Source organism: Suncus etruscus, chromosome 2 (assembly GCF_024139225.1).
Source record: "Suncus etruscus isolate mSunEtr1 chromosome 2, mSunEtr1.pri.cur, whole genome shotgun sequence".
NCBI lineage: Eukaryota > Metazoa > Chordata > Mammalia > Eulipotyphla > Soricidae > Suncus > Suncus etruscus.
Genome location: NC_064849.1, coordinates 69,867,036 through 69,883,151, shown reverse-complemented (window position 1 = coordinate 69,883,151; position 16,116 = coordinate 69,867,036). Strand labels below are relative to the sequence as shown.

The window sequence follows — 16,116 nt, the reverse complement described above, 5'->3', positions numbered from 1 at the left end:
CCCTAGAATATATTTTTGCAGAAGAAAGGTAGCGTGAGAACTATAAGAAAAAGCAGCAAGATGGTAATAGTGATTAAATGCAGAAGGTCTGTATTGGAGATAAAACATATAAATGAATTTTCAAAGACCTCACTTGACAATTAATGGCAACATCTTATTCTCAACTGCAAAGAAGCTAGTGGTATATGTAATTGTTTTAGTAGTGATACTCTAAGTAATGGAAAATAAAAGTGTCTTTTAACAGAATCTGTCACAAGTTATTTATGATGTATCAATCTCTATGCCAAATAGGAGGAAAAATACATTCTTTCTATCCTTAATGAGTACATTAGAAAACAAAAATCAAAATAAGTATCTAGTACCATGTTATAAAAAATACACAGTCCAGTTTAAGGTATATGCAATATTAGTGAACAAAAACAGTGCGAACTGATTGAAAGATATGTTATGAAACAAACTTTATAAAGTTCCTCAGAATTCTGTTAAGAATAACTGAATCTCCAATTCTCTGACTCTACAAAGAATACAACAACAACAACAACAAAACCCACTTAACCTATTTTATCTATTTTTTGAACTGAGATAGATTAATGGACTGAATATATGTTTTGTGAATTGGAGGCCCAGTTCATTACCAATATTGCATAGTCCCCTGAGGGACATTAGAAATGACCTCTGAGCTCAGAGCTGACAGTAGTCTGGGAGCACAACTGAATGTGGTCAAAAACTTAAATAATAATAATTAGTAAAATAAAAAGTTTAATATGATTTAAAACATTTGTAATGGAAATATCATTTGTTGGTATGTCAAAAGTTGAAGGTCAATTAACTTTAGTTGCTGTAATTATTTTGTTTATTAAAAACTTGCTTTTACTTTCACTAAAATAATATAATATTGGGGTTATAAAATGTATTCAATTCTCAATAGGATTTGTCCAAATTGATCCATACCAAAATAAAATATGCAAAAGATTTTGCCTTTTATTCATTCTTTGGACAATTTATTGGCCTTAGTTAGCTATTTCATTGTATATGGTATACATTTCTTGTCTATTTCCTGCATTTTCTAAACTGTTAAAATTATTTCATGAATCTACTTTCCTTATTCTATATTGTGACAAAAAATATTAGGAGGAAGGACAGAATGAAGGAAGGAGGATTGAAGGAAGGAAGGGATGGAGGGAAGGAAGGGAGGAAGGGAGGGAGAGAGGGAAGAAGGAAGGAAGGAAGGGAGGGAGGAAGGAAGGAAGGAAGGAAGGAAGGAAGGAAGGAAGGAAGGGAGAGGGAGGGAGGGAGAAAAGAGGGAGGAAGGGAGGATGAAAGGGAGGGAGGGACAAAGGAAGGAAGTTAGGGAGGGAAGGATGGAAGGAGGGAGGGAAGGAGAGAAGAAGGGAAGGAGAGGAGGGAAAGAGGGAGGGAGGAAGGTAGTAGGGAGGGAAGAAAGGAGAAAGAGAAGAAGAAAGAAAGGAAGAGAGGGAGGAAGGAAGGAAGGAAGGAAGGAAGGAAGGAAGGAAGGAAGGAAGGAAGGAAGGAAGGAAGGAAGGAAGGAAGGAAGGAAGGAAGGAAGGAAGGAAGGAAGGAAGGAAGGAAGGAAGGAAGGAAGGAAGGAAGGAAGGGAGGGAGTAGGTAGGGATGAAGAAAGGAAAGAAGGGAGGGAGGGAGAAGGAAAGAGAGGGAGGGAGGGAAGGAGAGAGCAAGGATAAAAGAGAGGGAGAGAGGAAAAACGAAAGGGGGAAAAGACAGTACTTCTGGAAGGTAAATTTATTTTCTTAGGAGAAACTATTTGAGTTTCTCTAAGATATTTTATGCTTATTATCCCATTATAGTTTAAGAGTATGACTTGGGGCTGGAGAGATAGCATGGAGGTAAGGCATTTGCCTTGCATGGAGAAGGACGATGGTTCCAATCCTGGCATCCCATATGGTCCCCCAAGCCTGCCAAGATAAATTTCTGAGCATAGATCCTGGAGTAACCCCTGAGCGCTGCCCGGTGTGACCCAAAATCAAAATATTAAAAAGTGTATGACTTAAATGTGATACTAAAAATAGATATTCATGTACCCACTGTGGAAAAAATAAAAGGATAAACCTTGCTAGTTTGCAAATGTTTATGTTTAATTCATCTAAACATAGGAGAATGGTATTGCCTCAAGTTATTCCCTACTAAATAAAACGTAGAAAGTTGTTGAATTTTAAAGAGAATCCTTGAAAGTATGAATGCTTTGGAACAATAAAATTGTCACCTAATCCTCTTATTTGATCACTCTAATCATCTATCCCTTCTGCTTTCCCTTCGACACTTTGCGATTCCATAGTCGTTTCATGGCATTCTTGACATCCTCATTCCTCAAAGTATAGATGAGTGGGTTGAGCATGGGAGTGATGGTAGTATAGAATATAGACACAGCCTTGTCCAGAGGAAAAGTTGTAGATGGGCGGAGGTAAATGAAGATACATGGGACAAAGAATATAGTTACTACAGTGAAGTGAGATCCACAGGTAGAAAGAGCTTTGCGGCGACTCTCTGCAGACCTATTCCGAAGACTGAATAGAATGAGAGTGTAAGAGGTCAAAAGAATGAGAAAACATCCCAGGGAAATGAGACCACTATTAGCAATCACCAGCATATTGACCAGGGTTGTATCAGCACAAGCAAGTTTTAAGACTGGGTGGACATCACAAAAGTAATGGTCGATGACCTGTGCATTGCAGAAGGGCAACTGAAAGGTCAGAAGGGTTTGAACAAAAGAGTGCCCTAAGGCTCCTAACCAGGATATTGATGCCAGAACAATGCAAGTATTGGCACTCATGATGGTGGTATAACGAAGAGGTTGACAGATGGCAGCATAACGGTCAAAAGCCATGACTGTTAAAACAAAAATCTCAGCACAACCAAAAAAGTGAAAAGTAAACATTTGAACAACACAACCCCAATAGGAAATAGTTTTTTTCTCAGAAACAAAGTCAGCAATCATCTTGGGTGCTGTGGCTGAAGAGTAAGCAATATCCACAAAAGACAGGTTACTAAGGAAGAAATACATGGGTGTGTGGAGTCGATGATCAGAAACAACTGTAATCAAAATAAGCAGATTTCCCACCATGATCACCATATAGATAAGAAGAAATATGGCAAAGAACATCAGTTGCATTCCAGGATCTTGAGAAAGTCCTAGGAATATAAATTCCGTGACATTGTTGACTACTTCCATGGGAACTCAGGTAGGACTGGTTTAGTAGCTCTGGTTCTCTGAAAAAATAAGTCAATATTATAGACCATTGTAAGCATGAAAAATTAAATGAAAAACATCTTGTGAAAATATTTTTAATGACAAATATAAATATAGTAAAGAAAGTTATTTTTTAATATCACTAATAGGTCATTTTCTTGCTTACATTGTAGACACACATTTTATGTTACACACTACTTATATATAATTTCTTACTCCCAACCAAAATTATACAGAATGTGCTATTTTGTTTTAAATAATTTGTCATAAAAGAGAGGGGGCCAGGGCAATAGCACAGCAGTAGGGCGGTTTGCCTTGCAAGCAGATGACCCAGGACTGACCTCGGTTTGATCCTTGGCATCCCATATGGAACCCCAAGCCAGGAGCAATTTCTGTGTGCATAGCCAGGAGTAACCCCTGAGTATCACCAAGTGTGCCCCCCCCAAAGAGAGAGAGAGAAAGAGGAGAAAGGAGAAAGGAGAGACAGAGAGAGAGGAGAAAAGACAGAGAGAGAGAGGCAGGTTGGTGGTGGTAGTGAGAGGGATGGAAACTGGGATACTGGTGGTATGAAATGTACACTGATGAAGGATGGGTGTTGAAACGTTGTATAACTAAAACTCAAATATCAACCACTTTTTAACTCTGTATATCATGCTGATTCAAGTAAAAAATAATAAAATAAAATATTTTCCTAACCATTCCTCCTTGTTCTTTCCCATTTTTCTCTTGTCTCATCAAAAATTCATTTTTTGGTACTCACGGCTCGGTGCTCCCTGCTTGCACCAGCCAAGCTCCCTGTACTTAGAATTTTTACAACATGGCAGATATTGGCAACAAAGAACAAACTGAACTTGATCAAGATTTGGATTATGTTGAAGAAGTAGTAGAAGAAGAAATTGGTAAAGAAACAAAAATCAAAGAGCATCAGCATCAGTTCAAATGATGCAAAATCCTCAGATTCTTGCAGCCCTTCCAGAAAGACTTGATGATCTGGTATAAACACCAACAGGATGTATTGAAATCTTGCTTCGGGTAATTAAAAGATGTGTGAATGCTCTCGAAAACCTTCAAGTTAAAAGTGCACAGATAAAAGCCAAATTCTATGAGGATGTTCATGACCTTGAAAGAAAGTTTGCTGTTCTCTATCAGCCTCTAGTAATAAGCAATTTGAGATCATTTATGCTGTTTATGAGCCTACAGAAGAAGAATGTGAATGGAAACCAAATGAGGAGGATGAAATTGCAGAGGAGATGAGAGACAAGGTCACAACTGAAGATGAGAAAAAAAGACAAAGAAAAAGAAGACCCTAAGGGAATTCCTGAATTTTGGTTAACTGTTTTTTAGGAATGTTGACTTGCTCAGTAATATGGTTCAGGAACATGATGAACCTATTCTGAAGTATTTGAAAGATATTAAAGTGAAGTTCTCAAATGCTTCCCAGCCTATGAGTTTTGTCTTAGAATTTCACTTTGAACCCATGACTATTTCACAAATGAAGTACTGACAAAGACATAACAGATGAAGTCAGAACCAGATGTCTGATCATTTTTCTTTTGATAGGCCAGAAATTATGGGTTGTGCGGGGTGTAGTATAGATTGGAAAAAAGGAAAGAATGTTACTTTGAAAACAATTGAAAAAGAAGCAGAAACACAAGGGGCACAGGACAGTTCGTACTGTGACCAAGACAGTTTCCAAAGACTCTTTCTTTAAGTTTTTGCTCCCCTAAGTTCCTGAGAGTTGAGATCTGGATGATGCTGCTAAAGCTATCCTAGCTGTAGACTTTGAAATTGGTCACTTTTAGGTGAGCTGATAATTCCAAGATCAGTGTTATACTTTACTGGAGAAACTATTGATGATGATGATGATGATGATGATGATGATGATGATGATGGTGATGGTAAAGAAGGCAAAGAAGCAGATGAGGAAGGGGAAGAGGAAGGAGATGAGGAAAATGATCCAGACTATGACTCAAAGAAAAATCAAAACCCAGCAGAATACAAGCAGCAATGAAGCACGTGTGTGACCTTGAGGAGAACCTATACTGGAATAGCCTAAATACAACTATTATTTACTTGCACCCTTATGTTTTTGTATTTTCTTAAAAGACTTGGTCATTTTTTTAAGGAGAGAAAATACTATTTTAAAGACCAGTCTGTTCTACTTAACATTTTAACTTTGATTTCTCTGCTAATATGCTGCAGGCACATTCTCATGCATATTCATTCAGTGCTACCTAGTTTGGGTCTTCTGGAGGATTTTCAACCTATAACTGTTACATAACAGTTATAAAAATGAGGACGATCTCTCAGATTTCCAAACATAACATTTTTTGAGTTTCCAATTTTTTCCCAGAAGGACCAAAATATTTTATTCAGCTGGAGTAGTTGAATGGATTTTGAGTTTGCTTGCATTAGCTGTGCCTTCTATTAATTTGTTATAGAAATGTAGGACTTACTAAAACTTCATCATGGCAGGTAGGGAACCTTTGCCAGACATATTTATGATTAAGAGTTTCCAGTAAGACCACTTTCAGTGAGTTAGAATATTAATGTTTGTGTTGTAGAAAACTGTAAAAGATCTAACTCAGTATGATTTTGGTTATCACAAGGAAATGAATCTTCAGAAAAAAATCATTTTAATAAAAAAAGTTAAATTAATTATTTTTAAAAATCTAAGGTGTGGGTACAGAAAAGTGGGCAATATAAGAAAGCTTTTTCAAGATTAGCTTATAGGATTAAAAAGATATGTAACACTGACTGGGAATGCTAAAGTATTTGCTATAATTGGATCAGAATTCATGCATATTTCAGATATAATATATATTTAATATATAAGATTTACAAATAATTGCTGCTAAAATCATAAAGAGTTTTTTGCCAGTGAAGTTGGGGGATTGCAGTTGATCTTGAGTAATTTGGAGAATTATAAGTGAAGATCTCTAGCCTATAACCAAAGGTAAGCAGAAAAGATAGGTGGTTACGGCCACTTGCTGGAAAGTGCCAGAGATTAAAAGGCATGACCCTGACAAAAAAGGGGTTTTCTGGAGACAGGGTTTAATAGGGAACAGGCAAGGCAGGGAGGCCAGGGACCTTACAGTCAACCCCTAGACTGGAAGAGGGAGAGAAAGAAATCTGAGTTTAGGATCAAGGCGATGGGTCAGTCAGAGAGAGGACCAGAGAAAAGGGAAAAGCAGGAGAAGCAACAGATCAACATAGTGAGTACATATGTAATCTTTTAAATCAGAACTTTTATAGCACTAATTATTTTTACTGGTTCTTTAAACTTTTTCCATCATTTGGTCTATACAGAATGCTGCCCCAAAAATATACATACTGATAATGGAAACAATAGAGTTAAAAAAATAAGGTTGCTGTAGAGATAGAGATGTTCAGCTAAACTCCTGAAAATCCACACTATCAGAGATAGTATGATATCAATAGATAGGTGATAAAGTATGATAAATCAATAATAATAATAAATTCATCCATAATTTATGAAAATATAAGCTTGCTTCTTTATTTAATTCTGAGAATCACCTGAATTATTCCAAATAAAATAAATACCTGGATCAAAGTTTCATAAAGTTCTCTGAGAAAGCCCATTTCTTTATTTTACTTTCTTTGTTTTTGTTTCTAAGTCATATCTATAGGTTTCTTAAATATATTTATTTAAGCACCCTAATTAAAAAATGTTTGTAGTTGGGTTTCAGTCATAAAAAGAACACACCTCTTTACCAATGCAACATTCTCACCACTGCTGTTCCCCATCTCCCTCCTCTATCACCCCCTGCCTGTATTCAAGACAGGCATTCTATTTCTCTCACTCACTACCATTGTCATGATAGTTGTTAATTATTTTTCTAACTAAACTCACCACTGTGGTAAGCTTCATACCATGGACCAATCCTTCCAGCCCTCATCTCTATTGTCTCTGGGTATTATTACAATATGTACTTTTTAAGCCTATAAATCTTGTTCTGTGCTAGGAATAACTCCTGGAAGTGATTGAAAGACCATAAATGTGTCAGAGACTGAACCAGGGTCAACTACATGCAAAGCGAACACCTTAAATGTAAAAATAATGTAAAAACACCTTAAATGTTAAAATGTAAACCCTTTTACTGTCTCTGGATCAAAAGGATAGTTACTTTAGTGAGTTATTTGAAAAATATAGGTATCAAATATTTTTTATTCTTCCCTATCAGCAAAAGCCATCTCCATAGTAGGTTCTTTGTATATTAATACCTTAGCAGATAAAGTCTCAAAAAATCTTTAAGTGACTTAGTGTAACAATTTAGATTACGTATATATATATATATGTATATGTATATTACATATATATATTTACACAGTACAAATACTTATTCTTTCAATTAACATTTATTGAGATCATTCCCTGTACCTAGAACTATTTGCTTATAAAATAAAATATTTAAAAAAAACCCTATTCCTTTTAGAGTAATGCCTTTGAATGTTTTCATCAAAACCTCTTATGTGCATAATGTTCTATACTTAAAAATATAAAAAGGTTTTTATGGTTCACTTGACCTTATTCCATTCATTAATCTAATGTAATAAATGAAGTGCAAATAAGTTGAGTCATTAACTTTCATTGTTATAATAAAGTTAGGACTAAATTTTAAATAAAATAATATTGTTACATATTTAATTTACCATACTCGAGTTGATTGACTTACCAGAACACAAGCTAAAATTAGTGAAAACTTGAAACATTTCCCTCTCCTAGCATAGGATTTCAATCAATGTAAATACTCATACCTTTTCACTAATCATATTAACTTGTCATGCTGCATGGAAAACTTACTTCTGCTGTCTTCTTGAGTATGGGCCCACGAACAATCTTGGATATTTTTCTTTTGAACAAAGAAACTTTATCTAAGCTTAACTTGTATAGACTTTAAATCTTACTGAAACAAAATTGGAACCTATATCTGAATACTCACATTAGAGAAAATGAAATTATAATACTAATTCTTCACTTATGTGTGTCTCATAGTCCACAAAAAGGATTACACTTACACTTACAAAGGGACACTGAGTCTCTCTCTAATTTTATGTTTTCATAGTTATAGCTTTGATTTTCATCTGCAATAACTTTCTGTGTTCCTGGCTGCCAAAAGAAACCATTAGCAAGTTTTATCTTTACGTTTCATCACAACCTTTAGGGAATTACTTGGGCAGTGACAGGAGAGCACCTGCAGAGTATTGGACAGAAATAATGCAATGTAATAATTGCCCAAATGACTCCTTGCAAAATTATATTGAAGGCTACTTAGCAAATAATTAAGATGCATGTTCAGGTAATTTTCTTAATTTTGTACAATTTCTCAAAGTTTGGTCAAAGGAAGAAAAGGGGTAAATGCTCAAAATTATTATTGGATCACTTGCCCAACAATGAAAAAATTTTATTAATATCTTTATTTAACACCTTGATTACAAACATGATTGTGTTGGGTTTCAGTCATGTAAAGAATACTCCTTCACGGCTGCAACATTCCCGCCACCAATGTCCTAAATATCCCTCCTCCCAACCCCAACCCTGCCTGTACTTTAGACAGGCTTTCTACTTCCCTCATTCATTCACATTGTCATGATAGTTCTCAATGTAGTTATTTCTCTAACTGCACTCATCACTCTTGTTTAAAATCCATAGATGAGTAAGACTATTCTACATCTCTCTCTCCTTTTGGATTATTTCACTTAGCATAATAGATTTCATGTACATCCATGGGTATAGGAAAATTTCATGACTTCATCTCTCCTGAAGGCTGCATAATATTCCATTGTGTATATGTACCACCGTTTCTTTAGCTATTCATCTGTTGAAGGGCATCTTGGTTGTTTCTAGAGTCTGGCTATTGTAAATAGTGCTGCAATGAATATAGGTGTGAGTAAAGGATTTTTGTATTGTATTTTTATGTTCCTAGGGTATATTCCTAAGAGTGGCATAGCTGGATTGTATGGGAGCTCAATTTCCAGTTTTTGGAGAAATCTCAATATTGCTTTCTATAAAAGTTGGACTAGACGGCATTCCCACCAGCAGTGAATAAGAGTTTCTCTCTACATTCCCAACAACACTGATTGTTCTCATTCTTTGTGATGTGCGCCAATCTCTGTAGTATGAGATGGTACCTCATAGTTGTTTTGATTTGCATCTCTCTGATGATTAGTTCTGTGGAGCATTTAACAAAAGAAAATTTTTGGGGGGTCACACCCGGCAGCTCTCAGGGGTTACTTCTGGCTCTACTCTCAGAAATTGCTTCTGGCAGGCTCGGGGGACCATATGGGATGCCGGGATTCGAACCACTGTCTTTCTGCATGTATGGCAAACGCCTTACCTCCTTGCTATCTCTCCTGCCCCAACAAAAGAATTTTTTAATAAAATTAATAAGATTTGCCTGAACTCAAGTAGATAAGCAAAATATTTGAGCTGGGCGCGGGTCCCTGCTCCTCTACAAGGGCGCCTAGCCCGCCACATCCCCCGGAGACCCCAGACGCCGGCCCGGGAGGCCTGGGTGAGTCCCTCCTGCCTCACGCGGGAGCCTAGCCAGGCACATCCCCCGGAGACCCCAGACGCCGGCCCGAAAGGCCTGTGCGGGTCCCTGTCCTTTACACGGGCGCCTAGCCCGCCACATCCCGCGGAGACCCCAGACGCCGGCCCGGGAGGCCTGCGCGGGTCCCTGCTCCCTTACAAGGGCGCCTAGCCCGCCACATCCCCTGGAGACCCCAGATGCCGGCCCGGGAGGCCTGCACGGGTCCCTGCTCCTTCACGCGGGCGCCTAGCCCACCACATCCCCCGGAGACCCCAGACGCCAGCCTGGGAGGCTTGGGTGAGTCCCTGCTGCCTCACGCGGGAGCCTAGCCCAGCACACCCCCCAGGGACCACGAGCGCCTGCGAGAGTGATTTGGGTAAGTCCCTTCCCCCGGGTGGGCACCTGGAACGGCAACTTGAGCAACCCGAATAGACGGGGGGAGATAGGGCCAGCCTTCTGGACTCGCAGGTGACCTAGAGCAGTCCACCCCCCTGGACCCTGGAGTGGACCAGGGACTCCCCAAGGGCGAGGGCAGAGCCTGAAGGGTCGGACTGAGGGAACTCCTTCAAGGGAAACTTGGAGGGGGCAGAGCTCCATTGACTCTCAGAGAAAGGAGGGGGGATTGGGAGCTAGGCTCAATAGCGCCAGCAACCAGTGTGGCCAGGAGTGGAACTGCACCGCCGACAGAAATAAGGAGTAGAAAAGCAATAATACCCACTGCAGGAGGGCCGAACTCTAGGTAGCAAAGGGGAGGAGAAAGAGCTAGGTTCAACAAGCCCACCCAACAGCATCCTCTAGAATCACCTTCAGGAAGGGGACCAAAGCAGGCCGAAATTAGAAGCCACAGCACTCCAAAACACACCATTAAATACAAAGAATTATGTGTAAATCAAGGAAATCCCTAATATCTGGAGACAACATGACAAACCCTATTAAATTTCCAAGTCCACCAAAACGCACAGATCCATGGGAAGAAGACCTAAAAGCGGTCATGAGGAAGGAAATGCAAGAATTACTAAAACAGATGAAAGAAACCCTAGCAACCGAGTATAAGAAAGCCATGGATGAAAGAATCAGCCAAATTAAAGAAGAAATGTCAAAGAACATGAGAGATTCCATACAAAAAGAAGTGAAGGATTTAAAAGACAAAGTAACAAGCCTTACAAGCAGAAACACAGAGTTGGAGAAGCACATTGAAGAACTCGAAGGAAAACTGCAATCAAAAAATGATCAAGAAACCAACAAAGAAATAAAAGGCAAAGCACTGGAAGGAAAAATCCAATATCTAATGAATAAAGACAAAAGAAACAATCTAAGAATTGTGGGTATACCAGAAGGGGAGGAAATAGGGAAGGGGGAAGAACAGGTAGTCAGGGAGATAATAACAGAGAACTTTCCCACCCTCTGGAAAGACAATTCAGGACAAATCCAGGAAGTCAAGAGAGTCCCTAATAAAATAGACCCTAATAAACCCACACCAAGACACATAATAATCCAAATGGCAAAAAACAAAGAGAAAGAGGAACTCCTGAAAGCAATAAGGGAGAAAAAAACCCTCAAGTACAAAGGAAAAGACATAAGAATCAAACCAGATCTCCCATTTGAAATAATTCAAGCAAGAAGACAGTGGAATGACATATATAAACGACTGAATGAAAGAAATTTCCAACCCAGGGTCCAATACCCAGCAAAACTATCATTCATATGGGAGGGCAGACTAAAAACATTCTCAAATATGAACGAACTTGAACTATTTGTGCAAACTAAGCCGATACTAAGCGATTTACTCAGAGACGAATTACACAATCCAAACCCCCGATTGTAACATCAACCACCCCACACAATACAACTGCACAACAGTCCTCTCTATCAATAATTTCCCTAAATGTTAACGGACTAAACTCTCCAATTAAAAGACACATAGTAGAGAACTGGGTTAGGAAAAATAAACCGGACTTCTGCTGTCTACAAGAAACACACCTACAGTTACAGGATAAGCACAGGCTTAGAATAAAAGGATGGAAAGTAATCATCCAGGCCAATGGAAAACAAAAAAGAGCAGGGACAGCAATTCTTATATCAGATCAAATTGTATTCAACCTCAAGAAAGTGATCAGAGACAAAGAGGGTCACTACTTACTGATCAGGGGAACATTAGATCAAGAAACACTAACCCTGGTCAATATATATGCACCTAATCTAGAGTCAGCAAAATATGTGAGGCAACTACTGGCAAACCTGGAGAAACACATGAAGGGAAATGTGATAATAGTAGGGGACCTGAATACTCCACTATCACCACTGGACAGATCCACCAAACAGAAAAATAGCAAAGAAATAAGAGCTCTAAATGAAAAATTAGAAGATTTAGGGCTGATAGACTTATATAGAGCCCTCCATCCCCAGAAAGCAGAATACACATTCTTCTCAAGCCCACATGGAACCTTCTCCAGAATAGACCATGTCTTAGGATACAAAGCCAACCTATATAAGACCACAAAGGTAAGGATCATTAGAAGTACCCTTTCAGATCACTATGCAACAGAGGTTAAAATTGATATCAAGAAGAAGCAATGGAGAAAAACTAATACCTGGAGATTAAATAACATGCTGCTCAACAACACCTGGATCAAAGAACAACTCAAGGAAGAAATAAAAAGATTCCTTGAGACAAATGACAATGAAGAGACAACATGTCAAAATTTATGGGACACAGCAAAAGCAGTAATTAGGGGGAAACTCATAGCAATACAGGCCTATGTCAAGAAACAGGAAAATATCAAAACCAACAGTTTAAAAGATCACCTCAAAGAATTGGAGCAACAGCAACAGAGAAATCCAACCACAACCAGAAGGCAAGAAATAATAAAAACCAGAGCAGAAATAAACAACATCTAAACTAAGAAAACAATACAAAAAATCAATGAGACCAGGAGTTGGTTTTTCGAAAAAATAAACAAGATAGACAAACCATTGGCAAAACTCACCAAAAAAAAGAGGGAAAACACCCAAATCAGTAGGATCACAAATGAAAGGGGAGAGATTACAACAGAACCCCAAGAAATACAACATATCATGAGATCATATTATGAACAACTATATTCAACTAGGCTAGAGAACCCAGTAGAAATCGACAGATTCTTGGACAAACACCCTCTTCCAAGGCTGGAAAAGGAAGATCTAGAAAGTCTAAACAGTCCAATCACCTCAGAGGAAATTGAAGATGTAATTAAAAAACTCCCTAAGAACAAAAGCCCAGGCCCAGATGGATTTACAGGTGAATTCTATCAAACATTTCAAGAAGACTTACTACCACTTTTCCATAGGCTTTTCCAAACGATAGAAAAAACAGGAATCCTCCCCAACTCCTTTTATGAGGCTAATATCACACTCATTCCCAAAGAAGGCAAAGACACCACTAAGAAAGAAAACTACAGACCAATCTCACTAATGAACATAGATGCAAAAATTCTCAACAAAATCTTAGCAAACCGAATCCAACACTACATCAAAAAGATCATTCATCACGACCAAGTGGGATTCATACCAGGAATGCAAGGTTGGTTCAACATACGCAAATCAATCAATATGATACATCACATCAACAACATGAAAGACCAAAACCACATGATCATATCAATTGACGCAGAGAAGGCGTTTGACAAAATCCAACATCCTTTCATGCTAAAGACACTCAGCAAAATAGGATTAGAAGGAACCTTCCTCAAGATAGTTACAGCTATATATGAAAAGCCTATAGCCAACATTATACTTAATGGCGAGAAACTAGAAGCATTCCCACTAAGGTCAGGAACTAGACAAGGCTGTCCACTCTCGCCACTCTTATTCAATATAACCTTAGAAGTCCTAGCAATAGCAATCCGACAAGAGAAGGGAATCAAAGGAATTCAAGTAGGGAAAGAGGAACACAAGCTATCTCTATTTGCCGACGATATGATGATCTACATCAAAAACCCTAAAGAGTCCACAGTAAAACTCCTAGAAACAATCAACCAATACAGCAAAGTGGCTGGATACAAAGTAAATACACAAAAGACAGTAGCGTTTCTATATACAAACAATGAAGTTGAGGAGAGAGAGATTAAAAATACAATTCCATTCAAGATAGTATCAAAAAATATCAAGTATCTAGGAATCAACCTTACAAGAGAAGTGAAAGACCTATACCAGGAAAACTTCAAAACACTTCAGAAAGAAATTGAAGACGATCTAAAGAAATGGAAGAACATCCCATGCTCATGGATAGGTAGAATTAACATAGTCAAAATGACTATCTTACCCAAACTTCTATATAGATTTAATGCAATCCCTATCCAAATCCAGACACAATTCTTTAAAGAAATAGAACAATCAATCACAAAATTCATCTGGAACCACAAAAGAGCCAGGATAGCCAAACACATATTGAAAGACAAGAAGCTGGGAGGCATCTCCTTACCTAACTTGAAACTATACTATAAAGCCATAGTAATTAAAACAGCATGGTACTGGAACAGAGACAGGACCTCAGACCAGTGGGTCAGAACAGAATTCCCTGACATAAACCCCCAGATATACAGCCAACTAATATTTGATAAAAGAGGCAAGAATCTGAAATGGAACAAAGAAAGCCTATTCAACAAATGGTGTTGGTACAACTGGAAAACCACATGTAAGAAAGTGAAAATCAACCCATATCTCACCCCTTATACAAAAGTCAACTCAAAATGGATCAAAGACCTTGAAATCAGACCCGAATCTATAAAGTTTATCGAGAATAAAATAGGCAGAACACTCGAAGACCTATATATCAAAAAGGTCTTTGAGAATGGAGCACCAATGGCAAGAACTTTAGCATGTAATATAAACAAATGGGACTACATCAAACTAAAAAGCTTCTGCATGGCAAAACAAACCCTACTTAACGCAAGAAGACAGCTAACAGAATGGGAAAAAATCTTTTCACTCGACATATCAGATAAAGGCCTGATATCTAGAACATACAAAGCACTCAGAAAGCTGAGACCCTCAAAACCAAATAAAGCCATTAAAAAATGGGGAGATGAAATGAATAGACACTTCTCTGAGGAAGACAGAAGGATGGCCAACAAACACATGAAAACATGCTCACCTTCACTCATCATCAGGGAGATCCAAATCAAGACAACAATGAGATACCACCTTACACCAGTGAGGATGGCTCACATCAAAAATAATGGAAACAACCTTTGTTGGCGGGGATGCGGTATGAAAGGAACTCTCATTCACTGCTGGTGGGAATGCCCCCTAGTCCAACACCTATGGAGAAAAGTCTGGAGAGTGCTCAAAGAACTCAGAATTGAGCTGCCATTTGACCCAGCAATTGCTCTCCTAGGCATATACCCCCAAGATGGAAGGGCATTCATTCCAAAATACGTATGCACCCCACTATTTATTGCAGCACTCAGTATAATAGCCAAATCGTGGAACCAACCTCGATGTCCAACAACAGATGAATGGATCATTAAGATGTGGTACATATACACAATGGAATATTACATGGCAGTCAGAAACGATACAATCACAGACTTTGCAGCAACATGGATGGACTTAGATCATGTTATGTTAAACGAAGTAAGTCAGAAGACAAAAGATAAACACAGAATGGTGGCACTATTCTGAAACACCTAGAACATATAGTTTAAACACAACTAATACCTAACAATCAAATAACAGGGTTTAACAGGGTAGAAACTTCGAACACTGTAATACTCAACATATACGTGGGAGCAGTGTCCAAAATTCATGAAAAAGGAGCAACACAAACACTTGACAACACATTATACCACAAAGAAAACAGCAACAACAGAAACAACAGCATTAAGAGAACAGGTAAGTAATCAGACTTCCAAAACAAAGGCCCACAATAATCCCTTAGAGTTCGTATACAGGAACACAAGTATAGAACACCAAGGGAAATCACGACTGCAATGGCAGCATACCATAACACTATGTTTTAATGCCTTTATCTTACTATATTTTAAATAACCTCTCAGCTTTTCTGTCCACAGGCGCCCTTAGATACAAAGGGCGGACAAACTAAGATGGCAACTCGGGATACCACACGAGATACCATACATAGCATGCACTACGAGAGGGCCACGAGAAAACTCTCTAACATATACTTTATCTCTAGGTTATACCTTCTTTTAGGAATTGAAGCAAGTGACCAGTCAGACCACCGAAGCAGTGCCTGCGATGTACAGACTTAAACTACAGGCTCTATTCTTTGAACACATTCAACCTAACCAGCATTCCCTTGCTATTCTCCCCTCTCTTCTCACTACTTTTTTTTTT

General features: G+C 38.4%; 1 protein-coding gene and 1 pseudogene across 1 annotated transcript; one reads left to right on the top strand and one right to left on the bottom strand.

The window, feature by feature from the left end:
* Positions 1 to 2,272: 2,272 nt before the first annotated feature.
* LOC126001403 (olfactory receptor 4S2-like) lies at positions 2,273 to 3,208 on the bottom strand. Its single transcript, XM_049768663.1, has one exon. It carries the CDS (start codon positions 3,206 to 3,208, stop codon positions 2,273 to 2,275), a length of 936 nt encoding a protein of 311 aa, XP_049624620.1.
* An 835-nt stretch (positions 3,209 to 4,043) lies between these two features.
* Positions 4,044 to 5,319, top strand: LOC126001370 (nucleosome assembly protein 1-like 1; annotated as a pseudogene).
* The last annotated feature ends 10,797 nt before the right edge of the window (positions 5,320 to 16,116 follow it).